Source organism: Chiloscyllium plagiosum, chromosome 6, assembly GCF_004010195.1.
Source record: "Chiloscyllium plagiosum isolate BGI_BamShark_2017 chromosome 6, ASM401019v2, whole genome shotgun sequence".
Lineage (NCBI taxonomy): Eukaryota > Metazoa > Chordata > Chondrichthyes > Orectolobiformes > Hemiscylliidae > Chiloscyllium > Chiloscyllium plagiosum.
In genome coordinates this window covers 57596345-57622797 of record NC_057715.1, presented here as the reverse complement: position 1 = coordinate 57622797, position 26453 = coordinate 57596345, and the positions used below count along the sequence as shown (strand labels likewise).

Genomic DNA, 26453 nt, shown 5'->3' with positions numbered 1-26453 from the left:
GCACTCCACTGGTCACAGGCCTCCAGTCTGAAAAACAACCCTCCACCACCACCCTCTGTCTTCTACCTTTGAGCCCAGTTCTGTATCCAAATGGCTAGTTCTCCCTGTATTCCATGAGATCTAACCTTCAAAAAACTCAATCAAGTTTGTGAGACATGATTTCCCATGCACAAAGCCATGTTAACTATCCTGAATCAGTCCTTGCCTTTCCAAATACATGTACATTCTGTCCCTCAGGATTCCCTCCAACAACTTGCCCACCACCGAGGTCAGGCTCACTGGTCTATAGTTCCCTGTAGCAGGATCAGAAAGAGTCAGTATGGATTTATGAAGGGAAAATCGTGCTCGACAGACCTGTTGGAATTCTATGAAGATGTAACTAGTAGAGTTGACAAGGGGGAGCCAATCAACGTGGTATATTTTGACTTTCAGAAAGCGTTTGACAAAGTCCTGCGTAAGAGATTATTGTGCAAGATAAAAGCGCATGGGATTAGGGTAATTGTATTGAGATGGATAGAAAACTGGTTCGTAGAGTGGAAACAAAGAGTAAGAATTAATGGGTCCTTTTCAATTTGGCAGGCAGTAACCAGTGGGGTGCCACAGGGATCGGTGCTGGGACCCCAGCTATTTACAACATATATTAATGATTTGGATGAGGGAACAAAATGTAACATCTCAAAGTTTGCAGATGATAACAAGTTAGGTGGGAAGGTGAACTGTGATAAGGATGCAGAGATCCTTCAGCATGATCTGGACACGTGGGTGAGTGTGCAAGTCAATGGCAGATGTAGTATAATTTGGATAAATGTGAAGTTATTCACTTTGGAAGCAAAAACAAAAAGGCAGATTGCCAACTGAATGGCTGTAAATTGGGAGAGGGGAGTGTGCAGTGGGACTTGGGCATCCATGTGCACCAGTCATTGAAGGTAAGCATGCAGGTGCAGTAGGCAGTAAAAAAAGCAAACGGTACGTTGATCTTCATTGTGAGAGGTTTCGAGTACACGAGCAGGGTTGTGTTGTTACAGTTATACAGGGCCTTGGTGAGGCCACACGTAGAATACTGGGTGCAGTTTTAGATTCTTTTCTGAGGAAGAATGCTCTTACTCTTGAGGAGTGCAGCAAAAGTTTACCAGGCTGATTCCGGAGATGGTGGGACTGACGTATGAGGAGAGATTGACTATGTTAGGGTAGTTTTTGCTGGAGTTCAGACGAATGGGGGTTGGGGGCAGGGGAGGGGGTGGTAGAGGGGAAGAAGAGTCTCAGAGATTTATAAAATCCTAACAGGACTAGACAGGGTAGATATAGAGAGGATGTTCCCAATATTGGGTGTATCCAGGACCAGGGTCATAGCCTGAGGAATTGGGGTAGACAATTTAGGACTGAAATGAGGAGACATTTCTTCGCCCAAAGAGTGGTGAGGCTGTGTAATTCATTACCACAGGAAGTAATTGATGCCAAAACACAGAATGTTTTCAAAAGACAGCGAGATATAGCACTTGGGGTGAATGGGGTCAAAGATTATGGGGAGAAAGCAGGATTAAGCTAATGAGTTGGATGATCAGCCATGATGAATTCTGAGTTTGGATCAGAGATTTTTTTTTAACTGAACACTCTGCAGATTAATTTCAAAGTTATCATGCAAGTGTAAATAAAACAGCAGACGTGAATTCATTGATGCCTCGCTGAGTTTTGTTGCTTCTTGATTAAAGTGGAAGCCACTTCCAGATCTTCCAAGTAATTGCCTGGACATCAAAGCAACCAGGTCAGTAGTAGGCTTTACAAAACTAATTTTAATCCATGAAAACCTTGATTGTGAAAATCAAATGTTGAAAGTTGAACATTGATGGTCCATTTTCAGTATGTTCATAACAATAGAATTTTTTTTTATTCATGCATGGGATACGAGCAAAGGTTGGGTTATTATCCATCCTTAGTTGCATTGACAAAGGTGATGGTGAGTTGAGTTCTTGAACCATTGCAATCCTTGGACTGCACGAACACTCACAGCAGTTTTGGGAGGAGTCCTGGAGGGGTTCCAGGGTTTTTAATGAACAACTGTGAAGATATTGCAGTACAGTTCCATCTCAAGACATTTTGTAACTTGAAGGGGAACCTACAGGTAATGTTGATCCCACACCTCTTCTGCCCTTGTCTTTCTAATAGCTCTATTCTGTAACAAAGGACTGTACTGAGACATACCTAAGATGGTGCTGTGACATTGTTACTGTAACTAATCTTGTAATTGAAGAAGCTGTCTACCTGCGTAGTTTTGTACCTAAGATGGTGCTGTAAGTGGTGACTTGCAACCTTTTCATTATACCCTTTTGAGTAAATGTGATAATAAAGCTAATTCAATTCAAGGTGCTGTTAAAAGAGCTTTAGCGCTTTACTGCAGTGAATCATGCCGCTGCACTTCAGCAGTGAAGAGAATGAATGTTGAAGATGGAGGTAAACAAGCGGCTATAAAGTTCTTCTCTTCTTGGACCAGGAAATGATCATCACATCTTTTGAGTTCTATTCACCAGAATAAGGTTGTACAAGAATATACAATTTTTTCTCTGGGAAAACATTTACTTCTGATTACCAAATTAAATTGCTTTAAGTTAATGAAATAACTAGAGTTAATAACTTGTACTAGTGATTATTTTTTAATCTAAAGAGATCACACAGGATTACATCAAGAACAAACTGACATAAGATCACTAATCTGAAAATGTTGTAGTCGTTGGGTTGTAGACACACCATTGACACTGAGGGAAGTCTAAGGAAGAGTTTAATCAGGAATTGTGAAGGTATGGCAATATAGAAATCTCGCCAGTTGGGACTTAGAAGCAGATGAGTGGGCAGAGGAGGAACAGTTGGGAGAGAATTAAAAGGAAGAAAATAACATGGCATACTAAGAATAAACCTACTGAATTCTACATTTAAATGGCATATGTTTTCAAGTATGCCAAAATCTCCCACTACAAATGACAGGTCAGCTATTTAATTCTACAGAGAGGTAATTGATAAGCAAAGCCTACTCCACTAACTTTTGGGTTCCTGATCTTTAACTGACCTTCCAGACTGCAAGGAGGACCAATCATTAAAGCTATGCCATTATTACTGTGTTTCTCTTACCAGAGACCTAATAATCCAGCAATTTCTGTTCTTAATCCCAAAGCATCCGTTTATTCAAAATTATGATTAATACAATACATTAGCTGCAAAATTTCTTAGAAGTTCTGCCAAAACTTCTGCTAATTTGTATGCTAATTTTGTTAATGAGAACTTATGCTGAAATATAACCACAAATACGTCAGCACCAATTGGGATAGTAACAAGGAGGATGTTGCCTATAACCATTGTGTCTGACTGTTAGAGCATCTTGGCTCTGCTACGACTCCTAGTATAGTAATTTATAGACCAGGGATATGTCAAATGGAAGGTCACTCCAGCTACTTAACCCTTTTGAACATAAGGAGGCAAATTACTCAATTAAATCTTGGCAACCAGTGTGTTCTGCTCATTCATAATGGGTACTTTTATATGAACAAACTTAATTCAGAGGCCGAGCAAACAATCTGGGAAATTCATACAGCAGAGGCTGAATCTTACCAGAAATCGGCTTTGTGTCATTTTTAACAAGTTTCATTTCTCACGTTATCCTTCCAGACGCAAAATAACATTTAGGTGTTAACATTGTCTATTTTCAAATCCTACTGAGATAAGGCCTTCCAGAAATTTAACTTTAAAGGCAGGCTATAGTGGACTATTGATAGGGATGTATGAGTTAGTATTAGGAAATTTTACATTGTTGTGTTAGCACTGTCCAAGACTGCAGAGAAGGGAGCTAATTTTATCTCTAATTTTATTGGGGTTTGGAGGTTGAAGTATACACCAAACCATCAGGTCTCCTGGAGGGTGAAGCTTGGGATACTTGTATCATATCCTTGTATGCAACTTTTTGTCCTATTTGAGACTGTGCTGTACTTTCTACAGCACATCCTTTACATCAGCCTATTTACAATCCTGGAACATCACCCATCTCCAGCTCTTCCTCAACCCATCTGCAAAATTATCAATTTTATTTTCTCACTTCCAGAGAACTGCACTAATAGCCTTCTGGATGACCTGTTATCGATCACCCAATTAACGTATTCTCACCCTAATCTTTAATATCCAAAATCACATTAAGTCTTGTTCATGCATCACCCCAGTAGTTACTGATCTGCTTTGGCTTTTGATCCCCAATATCTCCAAACTAGAAATTTCTTCCTTATATTTCAAATACCTGTATGGCCTGCATTTCTCTATATCTTTGAACTCCTTCAGCCCTATAATTCTGGGCTGTTGCAATTCTAGGCTATTTCCTCCACAGTAAGCTTTGAGAAGATTTCCTTCACCTCACCTTTGGAGGCTATGTGTAAGCTCTGGAATTTCCTCCCTTGAGCTTAATCCCTCTCATTTGGTTTCTTGTTCATTAAGACCTTCCTTAAAATCAACATCTTTGACAAAGCCTTTAGTTACCACCACATCTAACTCCCCATCCCCTCTGCCTCAATATTTCATACTTGTTTCATTGTCAATTTATGCCTTATTACATTTCTGTGAGGCACCTTGGGGTGTTTTCCTATATTAATAGTGTTATATAAAATGTAAATTGTTATTAATGCAGAAAGCCAAGAATTTCTGTCACCTATAAAAGTAAACAATCACATAAAGAAATACACTGAAATTCATGTTTGATTGAATACAGCCCTCTTCTGGCAGTGTTCAGAATTCCTAAGAGAAAAAAAATTGATTTGAGATTTTTCTCAAGAACATATCAAGTTCTGTCAAACTAGTAAATCCAGTCTGCCTAAACACAACAATATCACCAATACACAATAAGTATGAGAACTATTGGGAGCTAGAGACAGACAGTTCTCACTACTTACTGCTTCTATTAGTTGCTTTCATTTTTCTAGGGTATTAACAATTTCACAGAAAAACGTTGCCTCTGGCTTATTTGTAAATTTTCATATAGATGGAGTAGAAAGATCGATAATTTGCCTAAGTAGCAAGTGAAGTCTGTGCAAAAATGTACATACATATTTTACAGAACAAACGGATCTATATCTGAATATACAGCTGAAATCCAATCATGGTAAAAGATATCACTGATAGTGTATTCAAAACAGATAGCATAATCCTGGAGACAGAAAGTAGAAAAAAACAATAACAAAACAACATTTGTGCATGCTGTTTTACTGTAATGTTTGGAGCTCCTGTATCACTTTTAAATCATATTAATGCAAAAATAAGGACAAAATAGAGCAATCAAATAAATTTAATGTTCAGTGACAAGGAGCAAATCATCTCCACTTCCAAAATATAATCTGCCATTTTTGTAATTGCATCATTCTGTTTGAGGTCTACAAAACAGGTGTCTTTAAAACAACACTGACACTGGAAAATCGATTCTTGTCAAAAACAAGCACAATTAGGTGTATGAGAATTGCAAGTTTCCAACTCTCACTCTTCATATCATTTATTTCAACAACTAAATGTAAAAGATCAGAATTAAAATAAATCGTACAATGATCCAATATCTGAATTCCTTCATTCAGCATTTGAAAAAAATTGTTCAATCTGGCTGAAGTGCCAAACTAAAACACAATATTTAGTGCTAGCAAAGAAAAGAATAAGCCATACAGTAATTTTTTAAAATTATGAAGAATAATTGCAATAAATATTCCAACTTCAGGCTTGATACTTAAAAATGACTTTTTTTGTGACTTTATGATTCGTTTGGCATTATTATATATCAATGACAATAATGATTTATATTTATAAAGCTCTTTCTAATACAATAAAATATCTCAAGGTCACATTCTTCTAAATGCATTTGCATATTAAGAAATTTAAATGCAATGCATAAATAATTATTCAAAGCACAACTTAAGACAGATAGAAGCTATTTTTCAGGCACTATATACTGCACTATGCAGGGATTTATTATCAACCATAGAATGCCATATGTAATGTTGATTTGGTATCCCATAATGGTCTAGGTCACAACATTCCCTCTCTGAAAATTGGGATCCCAATGTCAATTCCGGATTCCTTCCCAAAACTGATTGGTGTAATGCAGCTTAGGCTGCTTTCAGAATACAATTAGTTTCAGTACCACACTAAAACTGCAGGCTGTAGTCAGCAGCTATCAACTTGTTCCATCCATATTTCCTTCCTGGCTATCTTGACACACTATTGGTTTGTGTCCACTGCCTTAACTTCACCTTTCCAATGATAAATGCATTGCTTCTTGAGGTGTGATTGTCATACACAGCACACTGATCACATGCAATTGCAGGCAATTTTGAGTGGTAATCTTGCTTATTAATTTTGGTGTGGTGGTTTGAGAGTTGGGCATTAATTACTTTCTTGTTCAAAGTTCTTTGGATGGTATCTGCAACATTCCTGTTTAGATTACACAATGGATACACTTCATCAATAATCGCACAACAGGAGCTTTTAAACATGACTACACCAAAATAAAAAGACTTACTGATAGAATTTGGTCACCTCTTCGCAGCTCTCCACTAAGATCTGCTGGTCCACCTGCCAGGATAAACGAAATGAATATTCCTTCACCATCTTCACCCCCAACAATGTTAAAGCCTAATCCACCAGATCCTCTGTGCAGCACAAATTTTCTTGGTTCCCTGTAAGTAGAAAAAAAAATGAAAGTCAGGGACTTTAAAACAATTTTCTCCACTTTTAATCTATTTGCTAATAAGATGGATATGTACCAGTGATTTATACACTGAATAAATCAACCACAAAAGTTGGATCATTAAAGAGTTGACCATTCTATTTCCAATTTCTGAAAGATTTTAAATTGTTACATGATTTATATTGTCTGCATTTTTCAAAGGCCTATCATTAAATTGCACAAAAACAAATAGCTGATTAACTGAAGTTTCAAAAGTAAGAACAGTTGGCAAAAATAAAGAAAAATTAAAGTCAAATTAGATTTTAGTGAAATCATTCCTAATTTGAAAACTCTTTTTCAGTTTCAATGGATAAGATGGTGAGGAGATGAAATCTTACTTTTTTTAACAGCTGTGTGTTATTATTGTAGTTATTATAATTAAATTTGAAAATGTTCACCCTAACTTCACCTTAAATTTGAAAGTAAGTCAAGTAGCTTCCCAACAAACACTCAGCAAAATATTTTTAAGTTTGTAGAGTGTGCACTGCACCCATTTCTTTTCTCATAATTGTTAATGAATTGTCTCTGTTCTGCCCAAACTTGTGGTGAAATTCCAGCCTTTCAAAATCTTCAGTTTTCTAGGTTGATGCTGGAAGAATATTTCCCGATTAGGAAGTCTAGAATGAGAGGTCAAAGTCAAGAGCCCTAATGTTTAAAATTAAGATGTGGTAACCTATCTTTATTTAAAGATGGTTGCGAATCCTTGAAATTTGCTATCTCAGCAAGCATTGGAAGCTCCAACCATAGTAATGTTTAAGGCAGGGATCAATAGACCTTTGGTTATTAAGGGAATCAAAGATTCTGGGAATATAACAGGAAAGAGAAATAAAGATACATCAACAATGATCAAATTGAAAGAGACAGCAGGCTTGTGGAAGGGGTTTCTTTTTCTGTGTTCTTATATTCTTATGTTGAAAATCTTTACAGCCTGCTTTCTTCCATTTTGTTCCAAGCTTCTGTTGTTCTAAGGCCAGGTTTAGCTCCCACAACAGCCACATTGCAACATTAGTTTTAGAGGTCAAATTAGCTATAACTAGTGGTAGGTAATCAAAATATTGGCCCCATGCTCAGGCAACCAGCCAATCAACAATGCTATCTTATGCCGAAATCATTCATGTGGCTTGCGTTGCAGCCAATAGATACGAGTAAATTGTGCAATTCCCATTTTTGGTTTCAGGGATTAATTGATTCATTCCCTTTCATGTTTGTTTTCCCTTGAATAGCGTGCAGCTGGAAACATAGAAAATGATATCTGATTTCTTATAAGAGGAATGCAGAAGTAAACCAAATACAATTACATGTATAAATATATCAATATACATTTCATCTAGGTAAAACAAACTATGCTCAAAAGCAGATGGGAGCAATACTTAATCACATCTACTTGCCTTCAGTTATGTTCCACCGTCTATAATATTATTTCGTTGTGAACAGACATTTATACATTGTCTTACTGTTTGAGATAGGTAATATGAAATCCATGGATCAAACATTACTTAAGTTGTTTGGACAAGGGTAGTTGCACAGCGTCCTTTTTTAAAATACGACTTTCTGCCTATGTCCATTTCTTTGCTACACTGGGTCTTTTTTAGTTATGATTTTGCGAGCATTGCCCACCACTAAGTTTCATATTTGAATGTCTACTCTTTATTTGACTGTGGAGGACATCATAGATGAACATGTTCTGGTCTTACAACAATAAATCAAATTAAGTCTTCATCTGATACGTAGAATCACTGAATAACAATCGAGAGTGTAAACAATTGCAAGTTATCTGTTCTCTAGCCTAAGGAGCTGAAGGCAACTGTAGACCCATCTGCTGCACTGTCAGGGATCAAATAACCCTGAGATTTCAATCAAATCCTTTTAATTCATTTCATACCCCTTTACATGTTCATGTTCATGAATTCATTTCTTTTAATAACTCTCTGAAAACTCACATGGGAAATTAAGTAAACCAAACGGCCTGAATATTGCTTTATACTTAGAATTAGCATTAAGAATTTTAGACTTTATAATTTATGTTAATTTCTTCAATCATAATAACAAAACTATTTCATTATTACTAATGAAGGACTTTTTTTCAGTATGTAAATTAAATGCCTGTGTACATATTCAAATATTTATTAAATATTTAAATACTTATTAAATATTTAAAATGTATTTTGTTTCCCCTCTTCTGAGAAAATTATTTCAAAACTATAGGCTGGCCAATCAGTTTTGTTACCATTCTTATCTCAATGTGCTCATTAGCGCTACAATTTAAAGAGTATAAATTTGACAATGAAATTTAAAATTATGAACTTTATATTAATGACTTGGAGTAAGGAACCAAGTAAAATAATGATTAGTAAAAACACAAAGATAGTCAGGAATTTAAGATATGAAGAGGACACAGCAAGGAAAGCAGATATAAAACAGGTAAATAAAGGTCAGACAGCTTAACATCTGATATTGGAAAAATGTCAGAGTCCATTATACAGGATGTATTAGTGGTGTATTTAGAAATACATAACATGACCAAACGGTATCAATATGGTTTCTTGAAGAAGAAATCATGCTTGACAGATTTACTACAATTCTTTGAAGAGGAAACAACAGGATATAAAAAGAGGACGTAATGGATGCAATATATTTGAATTTTCAGAAGATGAATAGTAATGCACCATACATTAGGCTACTTAATAAAGAGCCAATGGTGTCATAGTCACACCTACTAACAAAGAGAAGTCAGACAGTTGGGATAAGGGGGGCATTTTCAGAATGGCAACCTGTAAATAATGGTGAGCCACAGGAATCAGTGCTGTACTTCTACATCTTGTGGTCTCACAAATGAGTGTCTGTAATATGTAATATGAGTGTCTATATGTAATAGCATATGGCTAGATTAAGTAGGGGGGCAAAACTTTGACAAATGGAGTATAATGTAGGAAATGTGGAAAATCTCTACTTTGGCAAGAAGAATAGGAAATCAGCCTATTACTTAAATTGTGTAAGGTTACAGAACTCTGAGGTACAGAGGGATCTGGGTATCCTGGTACAGGAGTCACAGAAAATTAGTATACAGCAAGTAATTAGGAAGGCAAATGGAATGTTGCCAACTATGGAATATAAAAACTGAGATTCTTTTCCACATTTATATGGGTACTGGTCAGATAATATCTGGAGTACTGTGCACAATTTTGGTCTCCCTATATAAGAAAGGACATAAAGGTGTTGGAAGCAATTCAGGGAAGATTCACTTAACTGATGTCTGGAATGGAGGTTGGGGTGTTGGAGATGGAGGGGAGGGAGTTATTTTATGCGGAAAGATTGAACAAACCGGGCTTGTTGGTGATACTACTGTGTGAAAATGCTGCCACTTCAACAAGGTTATTTTGTCCTTGTTTTTTTTCAAAGATGGGTTATAAAGGCAGAAGTGCCCATATATCTGGATGAGGCTACTTTTAAAAATGGCAGAGGATTAGCTAGTCCTCCCAGTTCAGGTTATTTTTCTAGGAGAAAGTGAGGGCTGCAGATGCTGGAGATCAGAGCTGAAAAATGTGTTGCTGGAAAAGCGCAGCAGGTCAGGCAGCATCCAAGGAGTAGGAGAATCGACGTTTCGGGCATAAGCCCTTCTTCAGGATTCCTGAAGAAGGACTTATGCCCGAAACGTCGATTCTCCTGCTCCTTGGATGCTGCCTGACCTGCTGCGCTTTTCCAGCAACACATTTTTCAGGTTATTTTTCTAGTTTGGTTTGTTTTAGCAGACAGTCAGAAACTGCTTGTAGCAGAGAAGCTGTTACTGTGAAAAAAGGTTCCATGTTTCAACAGATGTTTCTTGCCTGCAATCTCTCCTGCCTGTAAGAACTTGAGTTTGAATTTACTATTTGCCAACAGGTGTATTTTTGGGATGTTGCAGGTACTGGATCAGCTCCTTCGGTAAGTTGCCATTTCAAGTCGGTTGCATTTCCAAATAGTTGTTATTCTAAATTCTGTTTTCTTTTGTTTGTGTTTAAACTATCGTGTGCAAATAAATTCGGTTTTGCTTAAAGCTGAGTAGTTTGACCAGCTGCATCACTCCTGGAATATCTACTAGACATCTGCCTTTAAAATAAGAAAAGTCAGAGTCTTGCCTACCTGCTTAGAACGTTTTGAGAGGGTCTGGCCTGCTACATAACAGACTGGAGGCTCATTCAAGATTATTCTATAGTTTCAATTTGCAATTAGGGTTGTTGGACTCAAAGGCAGCAAGTTGTAGATGTTATGTCTTTTGTTCCGGGTGTTGAATTTGGTTGGTTTAAGCAGTGCTTGGTGTTGTAATGCCTCTTTGAGTCATTGAGAGTTTTCTAGGGGTGGAAGTCTCACACAGGGCACCTCACACCTTCAACATATTATCTGGGTTGAAATCACACACTTGAGAATGTAACTTTAAAAATGTTCTGCGATTTACATATGAAAGAACTGAGACCAACATGTTCATTCTAAAAGCTGAGCGGCTTAACAAACAATCTAGGTCTTTTGCAATATATAATTTCAGTTACATCACACTGTAAACTTTTACTATAAATTTTGTTTCTTATGATCTGATACTCCACAACCATCTGATGAAGGAGCAGCACTCCAAAAGTTAGTGCTTCCAAATAAATGGACTATAACCTGGTGTTGTGTGATTTTTAAAATTTTGTACAAAATATCATAGCTGAGCCCAATGCTATTCTCATCTGGCATTCTCACACAGCCACTTTCAGTAGAAATCAGTGGATTATGATCAGAAGCAGGAATTGTAGGAATTCAAGAATATAAGAAGCGAAGTCTGGAGAAGGCCATTTGATCTATACTGTCTTCCAAAAGGATCATTTATTACAACCAACAGACATAACTGTCACATGGCCAGTGACGACTGGGGGCTCATGTCTGTGACTGTATCCATTGCAAAATAAGACAAAGCTAAAATTTAAAATAGTTAGATTTTAATCCATCGTGAAACAAGTAGAGTTTGAATTACCTAAAATTTGCAAGTAGAGGATAATGACCAGAATCAAACTATTTGAAAATAAGTCAGGTTTACAGCAGTGATTGTTTGTTTTCTAAATGTGCTAAAATAATTTAAGAAAATGACCTTTGCCAAGAACTTATTGAACGGGAATGTTTAATTTGGCAAAAGTGACAGCCCTTAGATGTCGATCATTTAAAAGCCATTTCTAAGCATGTGGATCTCCAGTGAGACAGATGCAGGACTTCTTGAGAATATTGGCTGAATGTTTCAGTTTCAGTTAAGAAAGAGAGTAAACAACAGAAATTGAATTGGAACCTGATTTAGTTAATTTAACCCAAATAAAGCTATAAAAACTGGAACAGCAGCTGTAGTTTAAAACCAGAGAAGAGGAGTTAGAAAGACAAATTCAGAAAGAAGGAACAATTAGAAAGTCAAACTCAAGACAAGAAAGATTAGCCAGAGAAAAGGAGCTAAAGTTTTAAGGTCAGAAATATATGGAGGACAGGTTAAAACAGGGACAGGATTTCAAAATACAGATGTTGGAATTAGAGTAGCAAGCACAAATAGATAGTAATTAGATGTAGTTTGAAGCTGCCAAGGAAAATTCCATTATGCCCAATTGTTTTTATTCACTTGTAGAATGTGAGCATCACTAACTAACAGCCATAACCATCATAATATCGAAACAGGTTTCAAAGCCCTAAAATTCTCCAATTTGTTCTCAAATTCAGGAGATGTAGAATCTTCCTGTACTACCCATGGCAGAACAGTTACTCCAAGCAGTGGGAATAGTAACGTTCTATGGTCAGCTAGAAGGAAATGTCCATGATTTCCACCATGTCACCTGAAGGGACTGTTGATTACAAACAGGAGGCAACACATAGTGTCAATGAACTTGAGTTAGAAGCATCTCATCAGCAATTCTGAAATGTAAGAAACCCATGCCAACACAGCTACAACCTATTAAAAAGGGAATAGAGAATTGGTGTTATTAGAGAAGTTCTCTCCCCTACAATATTAAAACGCACCTCAGCATGTACATCTAAAAGGAAGGCCGAGGGCTATTATTTAACCCAAATGATTGCTGAATCACAGCAGGTGAAGACTAAATGGTTAGAATCAGCATGGGAGTGAGATAAAGGGAGACAAAGGAAAAGGACCTGGATCCTACAGGAACAGAGAGTGAAGAGAAATGGAAAAAACACCTCTCCAACTTTTAAGAACAAAAATGTAGAACGCTGAGTTATAGGACCAAGTCCAAGCTATTTTATTTATGACAAGTCTGGTAATATTCAAGAAAGTGAAGCCAGGAGCAAAATAGACCATGTTCATAGTCAAAAAAATCACATTTTGTGCAAATATAAAGAGAGTTGTCTCAGTCTCAAATCACAAAAGGGAGATATTTAAAACACATCTCATCTCAGCTGAAAATGTGTTGCTGGAAAAGCGCAGCAGGTCAGGCAGCATCCAAGGAACAGGAGAATCGACGTTTCGGGCATAAGCCCTTCTTCAGGAAAGCATCTGCAATCCTCACTTTCTCCACATCTCATCTCAGAAACCTAAGGAGTTCTTCTAAGGTAGACAACAAAGTGAAGCCATCTAAGCTGATACCTAAGGCACTAGAAAAGCTGATTGCTTCAGCTAAAAGATAATAGATGAGTTTAGCTCCAGAACTGGACTAATCAGAGTTGGATAATCTGAGACAGACACATTTGCAAGCTGGAACTACAGGTTTGATTACATTACATTACATTACATTACATTACATTTTTTACATTACATTACATTACATTACATTACAGTGTGGAAACAGGCCCTTCGGCCCAACAAGTCCACACCGACCCGCCACCCCTACATTTACCCCTTACCTAACATTACGGGCAATTTAGCATGGCCAATTCACCTAACCTGCACATCTTTGGACTGTAGGAGGAAACCGGAGCACCCGGAGGAAACCCACGCAGACACGGGGAGAACGTGCAAACTCCACACAGTCAGTCGCCTGAGGCGGGAATTGAACCCGGGTCTCTGGCGCTGTGAGGCAGCAGTGCTAACCACTGTGCCACCGTGCCGCCCGTTTGGAATCCTTTAGCTGAAAATCTCAGGACCAACTGGCTTTCAGATAAAGGATATTTTCTGTTTGTGGATGCACTTGTAAGTCCTTGTAAAGAGAAACTTTGCTTTGGGTCTATTTGGGCCCGCTTTCGAATAGACCTTCAGGGTTTGCCTTTTTGGTTTTCGGATGCGCGAATATAGATTACCCGACTTGTATATAAAAACTGAATATCCAGTCATCTTCAGTACAGAACTCCAAGAAGACAATGATTGAATGACACTCTCAAGGGGAGACTTTGACCAAGAGAGAACAAAGTGCATGGTAAACAGAATCTTGTAATTGTTTTGTTAATTAGTTCTCTTTTCCCTAAGGCATTTCCTAAACTATATATAAAACTGTCTTCAGATGTTTCGTCACTATACTAGGTAACACCATCAGTGAGTCTCCAGATGAAGCACTGGTCTATTTCTAAAATGTGTGGCGTATTGACTTGAATCCCATTTACCACCCTGAGAAAATTAACAGGAAATGACATCACCACAGGAATTGGCATCACCAACCCAAGGAAACCTAAACACATGCCACCACTGCTTCATCCAGAGGCTCACTGGTGATGTTACCTAGTATGGTGATGAAACAGCTGAAAATGAACCTCCCAGCTCAGTGAGCAAACCTAAATCCAGAACCTCAACCTGAGGTACAAATCTTCTCAAAACTGTTTAGGAAAAAGTTTTGACTGTTGGTCTACTTTAAATAGTATTATATAAATTTTAAAAAACTGCTAGACTAAATGAGCTAAATTAACTCAGTTCACACACCATGCGGAAAATACCTCAACAGTTGTGACATCATGATTAATCTGATTGTGGCCTCAACCCCATTTTCCTGCCTCTTAATTATACACATTAAGAAGAGTCAAGGTTTGATCTCAATTTATCAATACTGACTCATGCACTGTGTAATTCCAGCATTTTTATTTTCTTTTGTTTTAATTATTCAGTATTTGCAATATTTATTTTTATTTATAAAATGTTATATTTTAAATGTTATACCCATATTTTGAAACTGTTACCAATAGTTATAAATTCCCCTTGGAGGAGAAACATCCTCTCAACATCTGTCTTGTTGTGCCATCTTAATCAGTATCATCTACGTTCCTTCTAAATTCCAATGAGTATAACCCCAACCTACTCAATCTTTCACTATAATAAAAAAGGCCTCTAACCAGGAATCATCCCAGAAAACCTTATTTGAATGACCTCCAATATAAATATCCCCTTGTTTAAATAGAGATCAAAACTGTGATACCTCTGATACCTTGTACAACTATTGTAAGACCTTCCTTTTACATTCCAATCCACGGCAGTGTAAAGCCAGCATTTGATTTGCTTTCGTAATTTCTTGCTGTACCTGTTTTTTTTTGTTTCACATACCCGGATATGCAGATTCCTTGTATTGCAGCATTATGTAATCTCCATTTAAATTTTTTTTAATGCTTCCTCAGTAAATTACATTTTTCTACAATATACTCAATCTGCCAAAGGGTTTCCAGTTACCTGACCAATCTATATATCCCTTCGCAGATGTATATCCTTCTTACAACTATCTATCTCTATATCATGAGCTACAAACCTGGCTACAAAACAGTCTGTTCCTTCAACCAAGCCATCAATATAGATCGTAAATAATTGAGACCCAGCATTGATCTCTGTGGCATCCTCTAATTACAATTTGCCAATTTGAAAATTTATCCAGGCAGTTTTCTGCTAGTTAACCAATCCTCTATCTATGCTAATGTATTACCCACAACACTATAGGCTATAATCTTGTGTAGGAGAAAGTGAGGACTGCAGATGCTGGAGATCAGAGCTGAAAAAGCTGGAAAAGCGCAGCAGGTCAGGCAGCATCCAAGGAACAGGCGAATTGATGTTTCGGGCATAAGCCCTTCTTCAGGAATTCCATTCATATCAATACAATCAGCATCAAATAGAAATAAGTTTTCGAAATAAAAATAAATATTGCAAATACTGAATAACTAAAACAAAAGAAAATAAAAATGTTAGAAATACACAGCACAAGTCAGTATTGATAAATTGAGATTGAACCTTGGTGCTTCCTAATATGTATAATTAAGAGGCAGTGTTTTTAACCCTTAAAGCACTTGTAATCAATTAAATCTCCTTTTTGAAAAAGGGATAGCTTTGTCATCAGTTTGACTTTGAAGGGGGAAATCCTTCCTGTGCAATCATCTTCACTATTCTATGAGAAATTTATATTCCAAAAGACTTACAATATGCTATAACTGGATTTTCAAAAGATACTTATGTAAAGTTCCAGATCAAAGGCTGCTACTTAAACAATAGAAATGAAAATTATATCTTGGAAACTGATAATAAATTAAGTGAGGAGGAGGAAGTGCAAGCGTTTAGTAGGAAATGATGTGAATGAGCAGTTGTCATGGAGGTAGTGATGAATGGAATGTCCAGGAATCAATATGGGGACCTGTACATTTAAATTAATGTCTTCAGATGTGGAAGGTTAAGGCAAATTGACTGCATTCAGAGGCAATGTCAAATTGATGAGAGCAGTACTTGCCAAAGACGAACAAGAGGAATGAGGAAACATATATAGAGACAACTAGATAGGTTATAGAATACTTAAGTGTAAAATATTGCTAAAAGGAAGAAAATGAGTGATCTAAATAGGTTATAACTCGTGTTGAATAACTTAAGGCTAAAGTTGAAACAGATCTGTGAGCATTAATAATTCAGTCCTGTTTAATCACTGTGGAGCAATAATTGATGAAAGAAAATGTGAGATATTAGTCAAGTCAGTGGATTATAAATCATACTTTAAACTGTGTAGTAAGATTGCATTTTCAACACTATGGACAGAACCTTAAAGGAGGGAGCCTGATTGATGTGGATTGTGGCAATATTCATGTCGAGGCCAATCTCAACATTGGAAGTCTTTTGCGCCATCATTTATGTTTCTTTTACAAGCAATGAGTTGAATTTCCTGCTATTTCCATGACCACTTCCTTTAATATCCTAGAATGAGGATTATCAGGATTTCTATAACAATTTACTTTTGATTATTGCACCAATATCATTTTCACTAATAATGGCACCCCACTTCCTTTTCCTTGTTGCATCCTTCCTAAAGACTGAATATGAGAGTGTGGTGCTGGAAAAGCACAGTAGGTCAAGCAGCATCTGAGAAGCAGGGGAATTGATGTTTCGGGCATAAGCTGTTCATCAGGAATGAGGCTTCTGGGCTGGGGGGGCTGAGAGATAAATTGGATGGGGGTGGGGCTGGGGGGAAGGTAGCTGGGAATGTAATAGGTAGATGAAGGTGCGGGTGGAAGTGATAGGTCAGAGGGGAGGGTGGAGTGAATGGGTGGGAAGGAGGAAGATGGACAGATAGGACATTGATCATTGACATCGATCCCGATACCGAGAGGAAGAACGCCTCATCTTCCGCCTTGGGATCCTGCAACCACACTGATCTATGTGGATTTCACCAGCTTCCTCATTTCCCCTCCTCCAACCTTATCCCAGTCCCAAGCTTCCAACTTGGCACCACCCCTTTGACCAGTCCTACCTGTCCATCTTCCTCCCTTCCCACCCATCTGCTCCACCCTCCCCTCTGACCTATACCCTCCCCTCTGACCTATCACTTCTACCTACACGTTCATCTACCTACCACATTCCCAGCTACCTTCCCACCAGCCCCACCTCCCTCCCACTTATCTCTCAGCCTCCTTGGCCTACAAGCCTCATTCCTGATGAAGGGCTTATGCTGACAGGTCAATTCTACTGCTCCTCTGATGCTGCCTCACCTGCTGTCCTTTGCTAGCACCACACTCTCAACTCTGATCTCCAGCATCTGCAGTCCTCATTTTCTCCTAAAGACTGAATACCCTTGAATATTAATTTCCTAACTGTGGGCACGCCACAGCCATGTCTCCATAACTGCAATCATATTGCACCTGTTTACAACTTTACATGCTGTTAACTCATCTATCTTACTGTGAAATACTCCACGTATTCAGATATAATGCCTTTTAACATACTTGCCTGATATTTTTATACCTTTTTGTACTATGCCCCTGTTTGATGATAGCTCTTCTTTTCTCTGCCTTCTACTTTTATGTTCTACATTTCTATCTTTCAATTTCATCACGTTTTCCTCAATTTCTTCTCTCTGTTCAGGTCCCTGTCTCCCTCCTACTCTAGTTTAAACCCTTCCCCGCAGTACTAGCAAACTGGAAGAGCATTGATCCTGCTAGGGCATGATTAGTTGGGCTTGAACTGATCCTAGCTTCCCTAGAATTGATCCAAATATGGCAAGAATCTAAATCCCTCCCTTCAATACCTCCTTTCCAGTCACATAGTCAATCAGTCTATTCTCATTCTCAGACCTCTCAAACACATGACTCTGAGAGCAATGCTGAGATTAGTATCTTTGAGGTTATGCTTTATTAAATTTATTTCCAAAATTCCTGCTCTCAGCTCACATGACCTCAATCCACTTTTTACCTATTTCATTAGTCCCAACATAGGCCATGATCTTTGGTTAACTCCTTGACTGGACTGAGAACTAGTCTCCTCCCAATTTACCATGGCTATTCCACCTAGCCGGCACATTCCTGGACACTATTAGGAAATTTAGCATGGCCAATCCACCTAACCTTTACATCTTTGTACCGTGGGAGGAAAACCGGAACACCCAGCAGAAACCCAGCAGAACATGCAAACTCTACACAGAGTGACCAAGGCTGGGATCAAGCTCAGGTTCCTGCTGCTGTGAGGCAGCAGTGTTAACCACTGAGCAATTGTGCCACCCTACATTTTGCCCTTTGCATGCTTTAGCCTACTTGCCAAAGTATTAAATTCAATTAACTCAAGCTAAGATTAATAACTTGTAATATGAGTAATCCACGTCAAATGCTGTTGTGCATTTTAATCTGAGACATGGTATACTAATATATTGTCTTTTAAACCTTCACTCTTTTTGCCATCATTTCTAAAAGCAGTGAATTACTTTAACAGATCTATATGTACCAACATTTCTCCAAATCCTTGTCCACTAATTTTCTAGCTATGAGTCTGGGAGGCAAATGCTGGCTGTTCAGCAAAATCCCTACCAGTCACCCTCCAACCTTAGTATAAACTTAATGATATCATGCAAAGTTTAGATGGTCACCTTAAAATCAGTTTAATTGAGGCCCTTAAGTGGCTACCAACAGGCCACAAATTTCAGGCTTGTCTTGATCTTAGGTGGGAAGGAGAAGGCACTTTTCTATTTGTACAAATGTCCTATTTGTAGGCACCTACCCCTCACAAAGTCTGCATCCCAGAAGGGCTCTTCTGACTCCCCAAACAAAACATATATTCCCTACTAACCATTTAAGTGATGGTGTTAGCATTAGGTTAGGGGCTGGGTTAATTAGATTACAGTCAGCGTGCTGTCCAAAAAATTCTACCCATAATGTACTTCCACACCCAGATCATGAGAAAATTAAGGGGAGCATATAATGGATTTATTTTTCTTGCCCTTGATCCAGCAGCATGGTGTGGCCACTAAGATCAACAGAGTACAAAAATTGAATCAAAGACTTAGTTATTCATTAAGGCTCAGTGGAGCCATCTCATTGGCTAAGGCCTTTACCTGAGTATTCAGAGAGTCTTACCAACCTGCAGCAGGGTCTAATTCTTTGTCTATAATCAAACATACCAAAATAATATTTAATTTTGAATTCTCAAAAGAAGCACTACCATGAATTGCCAGAAGAAAACCACTTCTGAGCATTTATTAGATTTCAACATTTGGATCAAGAAACGCCAAATGTTTCATGTCAGGTAATTACATTTTATCAAACAGGCTGATGGACATCAAAAATTATTGATGTATTCTAAAAAATCCTTCAGTTTGACTCAACTAGATGAAACAGTGTATGGTGCAAGGTCACCCAGAGAAAAAAAAAATTATGAATGATTTGGATGTGAACATAGGAGGTATAGTTAGTTTGCAGATTACAACAAAATTGGAAGTGTAGAGGACAGCGAAGAAGATTACCTCAGAGTACAAGGGGATCTTGATCAGATGGGCCAATAGGCCAAGGAATGGCAGATGGAGTTTAATTTAGATAAATATGAGGTGCTGCTTTTTGGAAAGACAAATCAGGGCTTAATGAAAAGGTCCAGGGAAATGCTGCTGAACAGAGAGTGCAGATTCATAGTTCCTTGAAAGTGGAGTCATAAGTGGATAGGTTAGTGAAAATGGCATTTGGTATGCTTTCCTTTATTAGTCACAGCATTGAGCATTGGAATTGGAAGGTCATGTTGCAGCTGTACAAGACACACGTTTGGAAGACTGTATGCAATTCTGGTCTCCCTCCTAAAGGGAAATTTGAAAAGGTTCAGAAAAGATTTATAAGGGTGTTGCCAGGTTTGGAGGATTTGAGCTAGAGTGAGGGGCTGAATAGGCTGTGGCTGTTTTTCCTGGAGCATCGGCCACTGAGGGGTGACCTTAGAGAAGTTTATAAAATCATGAGGTGTTCGGATAGGATAAATAGACAAGGTCTTTTCCCTGGGGTAGGGGAATTCAGAATTAGAGGCCGTAGGTTTAAGGTGAGAGGGGAAAGATTTAAAAGGGACCTAAGAGGCAACTTTTCCATGCAGAGGGTGGTGGACTTATGGAATGAGCTGCCAGATGAAGTGGTGGAGCTGGTACAATTACAATATTTAAAAGGCATCTGGATGAATATATGAATAGGAAGCGTATGGAGGGATTTGGGTCAATTGCTGGCAAATGGGACTAGATTAATTTAGGATATTTGGTTGGCATGGAACAGTTGGACCAAAGGGTTTGTTTCCATGCTGTACATCTCTATGACTATGACTCCATGAAGTACTGAATTCATAAATCTATTATTTATAGGAATATAATAGCATGTGACAGACAGAAGTAAACAGCAGGGGGTGCTCAAGAACCAAGAATCAATTTATGTGTCTAAAACAATCACAAATAGGTCATGCAGTTATGCATCGGTAGAAGTTTTCTTTCACTCAGGAAAGAACATTAGTGAAATATTTGCATTTTTGAGAGAATCACAGGCATGCTTTTATAGCACAAGTCGTGCAATAAACCCAGTTTTGCAACTAACCATTAAGTGCACTCACAATTTAAGAATGCCCCCATAACCACTTTATGACCATAGCTAGTAAGTACCTGAGCAAATGTTTTGTAACTTTAGGCAGAATGCATTATACATCAATTAGCTGCTAAATTTACTAGATAAAGGAAACACAAAGAAAACTGAAATCAATAAGGCAAGACTAAAATATTTACAAGTCAATACCACAAGAGTCAATTTTGCTTACAGTCATAGAGCCATAAAGGTCCGCCCTTCGGCCCAACTTGTCCATGCCACCCAGTTTTCACAATTTGCCTGTGTTTGGTTCATATCACTCCATACCTATCAAATTCATCTACCTGTCTAAGTATTTCTTAAATGACAAAATTGCACTCGCTTCCACCAATACCTCTGGCAGCCTGTTCCAGACACTCATCACTCTCAGATGGAAAAAATTGCCCCTCTGGACCCTTTTGTGTCGCTCCTCTCTCACCTTAAATCCAGGCCTTCCAGCTTTAAACTTTCCTACTGGGGGAGGCCTGTCGGCTATCTCTTATCTAGGCTTTCATGATTTTATAGACCTTTAAACGGTTACTTCTCAGTCTCCCACCTCAGGGAAAAATGTCCCAGTCTATCCAATCTTTCCTTATAACTCAAACATTCCAGTCCCAGGTCGCATCCTACTAAATCTTCTCTGCACTTGTTCTAGTTTAATAATATCTTTTCTGCAGTAGGGCAACCAGAACTGCATGCAGTACTCCAAATGTGGCCTCATCAACGTCCTGTATAGCTGCAAAAAGACATCCCAACTCCATACTCAATTTTCTGACTGATAAAAGCAAGTATGCAGAAAGCCTTCTTCACTACTCTGTTCCTTGAAAATGGAATCACAGGTGCACAATGAATCTGTACCCCTAGATCTCTTTTTGTATAACATTCCACATTGCTTCTCCTCTTCTTCTTAGCATAATGGCAAAGATGAGCAAAAAGTGATCCAATATTGGTAAGAAACATCATTCAGATATATTTCTGAGGGTTATGATATGCACAAAGACAGAGAATAAATATTACAATAAAGGAAATTATGAATTTTGATTAAGGTAGATAACAATGAGCATTTTTCAATTTCTCAGCTTCACAGTTGAATCAGAAGTATTTTAATTTTGATTAGACGTGTCAGAAATGAGTTTCATAAATGGAAGAACTTGCATTTATACCTTATTACAGCTCAAAGACCAAAGAAATATAACATTAATATAACATTAATATAAAATTAATCATGTGAAAATGTAGTCCTCACTGTTGTTAAAATAAGCCAGACAATAATTTTCCAATATCGAAGTATTTTTTGTGATTTTTCATGAGGGAAGAATACTACTGATTACATCAGAACTCCTCTCTCTTTCCCAATATTCTGCTGGGACATTTAACATCAACTTAAAGCCAGGCAGAAGCAAACAGGCAGGTCAATAATTGAATGTCACATCTGAAGGACATTATTTCAAACATATCTTGGAACTACCTTACAGTCTTAGCCCAGATTTTGTTCTGAAGTTCAATCTGAACCTTTATTATTCTGGGTCACAGGCATTCTATTCCATAATTCCAAAGCATTTTAAACATTCCCTACTGAATAAACCTATTCACCTGCGGCCTTCTACCAAACACCAGCTTTACCATTCAATGTACTTAGTGTTTCCAAATCTCCAAAAGTGGTTCAGTAGGTAGCATTTCTGCATCTGAGTCAGACATTTATCGATTAAATTGCTCCTCCAAAAGAGCAGGAGGGATTGAATTTCAGAGTTTCAGGTCAAACAAATTATGGTCATAATCACAAATAATGCTTCAATGAATATTAGAAATGCACAAGGAGTGGCAAAGCAAAGGTTTGTAGAGGGCTTTCTTACTTGGGATGTGAATGTCACTTTTAAGGCTAGAATTTTTTCCAATCCCTTGAGAAGGTGGCAGTGCACTTCATTCTTGAACCTCTGCAGTCTACATGGCGTAGGTACACCTACAGTATTGTGAGAAAAGGAATTCCAGGAGTTTGACTCAGAATCAGTGAAGGAACGAGTATCTAGTTTCAAGTCAAGCTGGTGTGTGGCTTAGAGTGGAACTTGCAGATGGTGATGTTTTCGTGCATCAACAGTCCTTGTCCTTCAAGATGGTAGAGATTGCATAAATGCAAGGTACCTTGAAGAAACCTTGTTGAATGGCTGCCGTGCATCTTGCATATAATACACACAGTTGGTGATAGAAGTAGTGAATGCTTAAGTTGAATGAAAACTAGTCATACAGGTTAGTTTGTACTGGATGGGTTGAACTTCTTGAGTATTGTTGGAACTGCGTCCATCCAGGCAAGTGGAGGGTATTCTGTTGAACTATTGGCTTGTGCCTTATAGCTGGTAGACAGACTTTAGGAATTCAAGAGGCAAGTTAGTTGCCTTAGAATTCCAAGCCTCCAACCTACTCTACTAGCCACACTGTATATATTGTATGGTTCAGTTCAGGTTCTGGTGAATGTTAATCGCTGATATGGGGAATATGGGATTATGATGATTCAGTGATGGTAATGCCATTGAATGTCAAAAGGAGATTACTAGATTCCCATTCATTAGTGGTTTTCATTAACTGGCACTTGTGTGGCATGAATGTTACTTGCCAATTATCAGGCCAAGTGCTGCATACTGCAATCAATACGTCAGGAGTCACAAATAGTATTGAACTTTGTGAAATCATCAAGAAATATCCTCACTTCTGACCTTATGATAGAAGGGAGGTCACTTACAAAGCAACTGAAAATAGATGGGCATAGGACACCCTCTGAGGAGCATCTACAGTGATGTACTGGGACTGAGGTGATTGAATTAAAGTAAGTACAAATCTGCTTTTATTCTATACCTGACTCCAGCCAATGGGGAGTTTTCTCTATGATTCTCTTTGACTTTAGTTTTTATGTGCCATACTTGGGAAAATAAAGCCTTGATGTCAAAGGCAGTCACTCTCACCTAAGTTCTTGAGTTCAACCATTTTGAATGGAGATCTTGAGTTCCGCTCATAAGGCCATCAACATGACTCTTCCTTTACAGATGAATCAAGGGTCACACTCATCTCACCATCTCAACCTACAAACTCAATCCTTGACTCGATAGGGATGCTTCATCACCTTGCATGGTTAAGCATGCTCACAAACTGCTGCTGAACCCACTCCCATCACACTCAACTCTTCACTTTATATCCTTGCAGGAAGGCTGAGAGAGCTAGGATCTTTGAGGTTGGTGCACAACAAGCTGCTGACCCCTTCTAAGGAACAGGGCGTTATGTTAACTGGAGAAGAGCAGGATTCTTTCTGTGGTGATGGAGAAATAACAATGGACTAGCAAACCAATAAGACATTGTGTTCTACTCCAACACTAATGCATTATTCTGCATCAGCTTCTCTTCACTGTCACCAACTAATTATTTCTCTTCTATTCCAAAGGACTAGCAGCATTCAGAAAACATCAACAAGGAGGAGACCATAGCTGGATCCCCACTCGACCAACATTGTCTCTGAGGAGGAAGCCTGTGAAACATCAGAGTTAAAACATTCAACTGTCCCCTCCACCAACAAAGAGATAATCACCTCAGTGGGTACTGTATATAGATGACACTCGAGTACACAATATGGTGAGCAGAGCATTGATGTTTTTTCTGCAGTTGTTGGAGAAAGAAATGCCAAAGGTCTCCAGGACTGCTGGAGAACACGTATCTCCTCAGCCCTATGCAAAAGAGGTGTCCCTATAATTGGCTGTTTGATATGACACAACTGCAGTGTGAGGAAGCAAATCAAGCAGTTTTACCAGAGATCCATAAGTATACTGGAGTGAAGAGGTCCTATGGGGGCTCCAGCATGTGAGCACTTAGTTGCCTTCATGGAAAGTATGGCTGTTACCTTGGAGACCAAGGTAAACTGGGCGGCACGGTGGCACAGTGGTTAGCACTGCTGCCTCACAGCGCCAGAGACCCGGGTTTAATTCCCGCCTCAGGCGACTGACTGTGTGGAGTTTGCATGTTCTCCCCGTGTCTGCATGGGTTTCCTCCGGGTGCTCCGGTTTCCTCCTACAGTCCAAAGATGTGCAGGTCAGGTGAATTGGCCATGCTAAATTGCCCGTAGTGTTAGGTAAGGGGTAAATGTAGGGCTATGGGTGGGTTACGCTTCGGCGGGTTGGTGTGGACTTGTTGGGCCGAAGGGCCTGTTTCCACACTGTAATGTAATCTAATCTAAAAAAAGAATGCTTTGTAGCTGACAAATACACACAAGGACATATACTCCATCGCTTTAGCTGTGGGTGCTCAACATCAATAGCAAAACCAAAGGAGGATGAGGGATCTTGACCTTATGCATGGCGTTCTTTTCTCTCAAAGGAACAGGGTAAAGCCAGAAAAGTTTGAAAACATGTACCAACAGGTTTCAAAACAGCTTCTTCCCCGCAATTAACATACTTTTGAAGGACTTCTTATATGTTAGAGTTAAGTTTTCTCTGCACCTTTTCTATAGCTGTGACATTATATTCTGCATTCTGCTCTATTACCCTGATGTACTTATGTAAGGTATAATTTGACTCGTTAGCATGCAAAACAATAATTTTCACTGTATCTCAATACGTGTGACAATAATAAATCAGATCCAATCAAAAGCAAAATAGAATCACCAAAGGAGGAACATTCAGGACCCTGGTGGCTTCTTCTGAGAACACCGCATGTGCCTTGCCCCTCCCCCTCCCCCTTCCTGTTGCCAGTAACTTCTTGCCTTCAGCTGTTCAAATGGAGATGGGTGATCTTGACAATGACAGGATACTCTCAGCAGATTGGCACTGTCAATATTGAAAGCCACGAGGGATACCTGTTCAAGTCTTGGAAATCAACAGAGCAAATAAAATTAACAGGCTTCTTCTGCCCCAGCAAAAGCCAGGCCTGCACCTAGATGCTGTGGGAGGAAGAAAAGAACATTCTGATAGCACATCTGTGGCTTGAGTGTTCGATTATTGTACACTATCTGCAATTTTGTAAATATATGTTCACTTTCTCTATTTTAACACCTGATTCAGGTCTGGATAAGGTGGAGTGATATTAAATATGGGGAGCAAATTCAACGAGCAAAAAAGATGTGCAGCATTGCAGCTGCCAAACATTGGTTCCATTCACCAAATCAACAAAGTGAGTGACTGCAGATAACTAAAGTGACAGAGAACAGCCAGGGTCAAGGATATCCAAAGAAGTTCCCTACACGTGCTATTTATGGGAAGGATTGTAGAACCTGTGCTGCTTCCACACATTTCAGGAGAGAAATGTCTGAATGTTTGTCAGATGACAGGATAGATCGAGTGAATCCTTAGAAAAGTATAAAGAAAGTAGGAGGATACTTAAAAGGGAAATCAGGAGGGCAAAACGGGGACATGAGATAGCTTTGGCAAATAGAATTAAGGAGAATCCAAAGAGTTTTTACAAATATATTAAGGACAAAAGGGTAACAAGGGAGAGAATAGGGCCCCTCAAAGAT

At 38.6% G+C, this 26453-nt stretch overlaps 1 protein-coding gene across 12 annotated transcripts in view; it reads right to left on the bottom strand.

Moving 5' to 3' along the window:
* The window catches only part of dlg2 (discs, large homolog 2 (Drosophila)), a 968837-nt gene that overhangs the window by 404814 nt on the left and 537570 nt on the right, over positions 1–26453 (bottom strand). For all 12 annotated transcript variants that reach the window (XM_043691613.1, XM_043691618.1, XM_043691619.1 and 9 more), the window contains one exon: positions 6530–6686. In XM_043691613.1, the coding sequence (XP_043547548.1) occupies positions 6530–6686 (157 nt within the window). The remainder of the gene's footprint in view (positions 1–6529; positions 6687–26453) is intronic.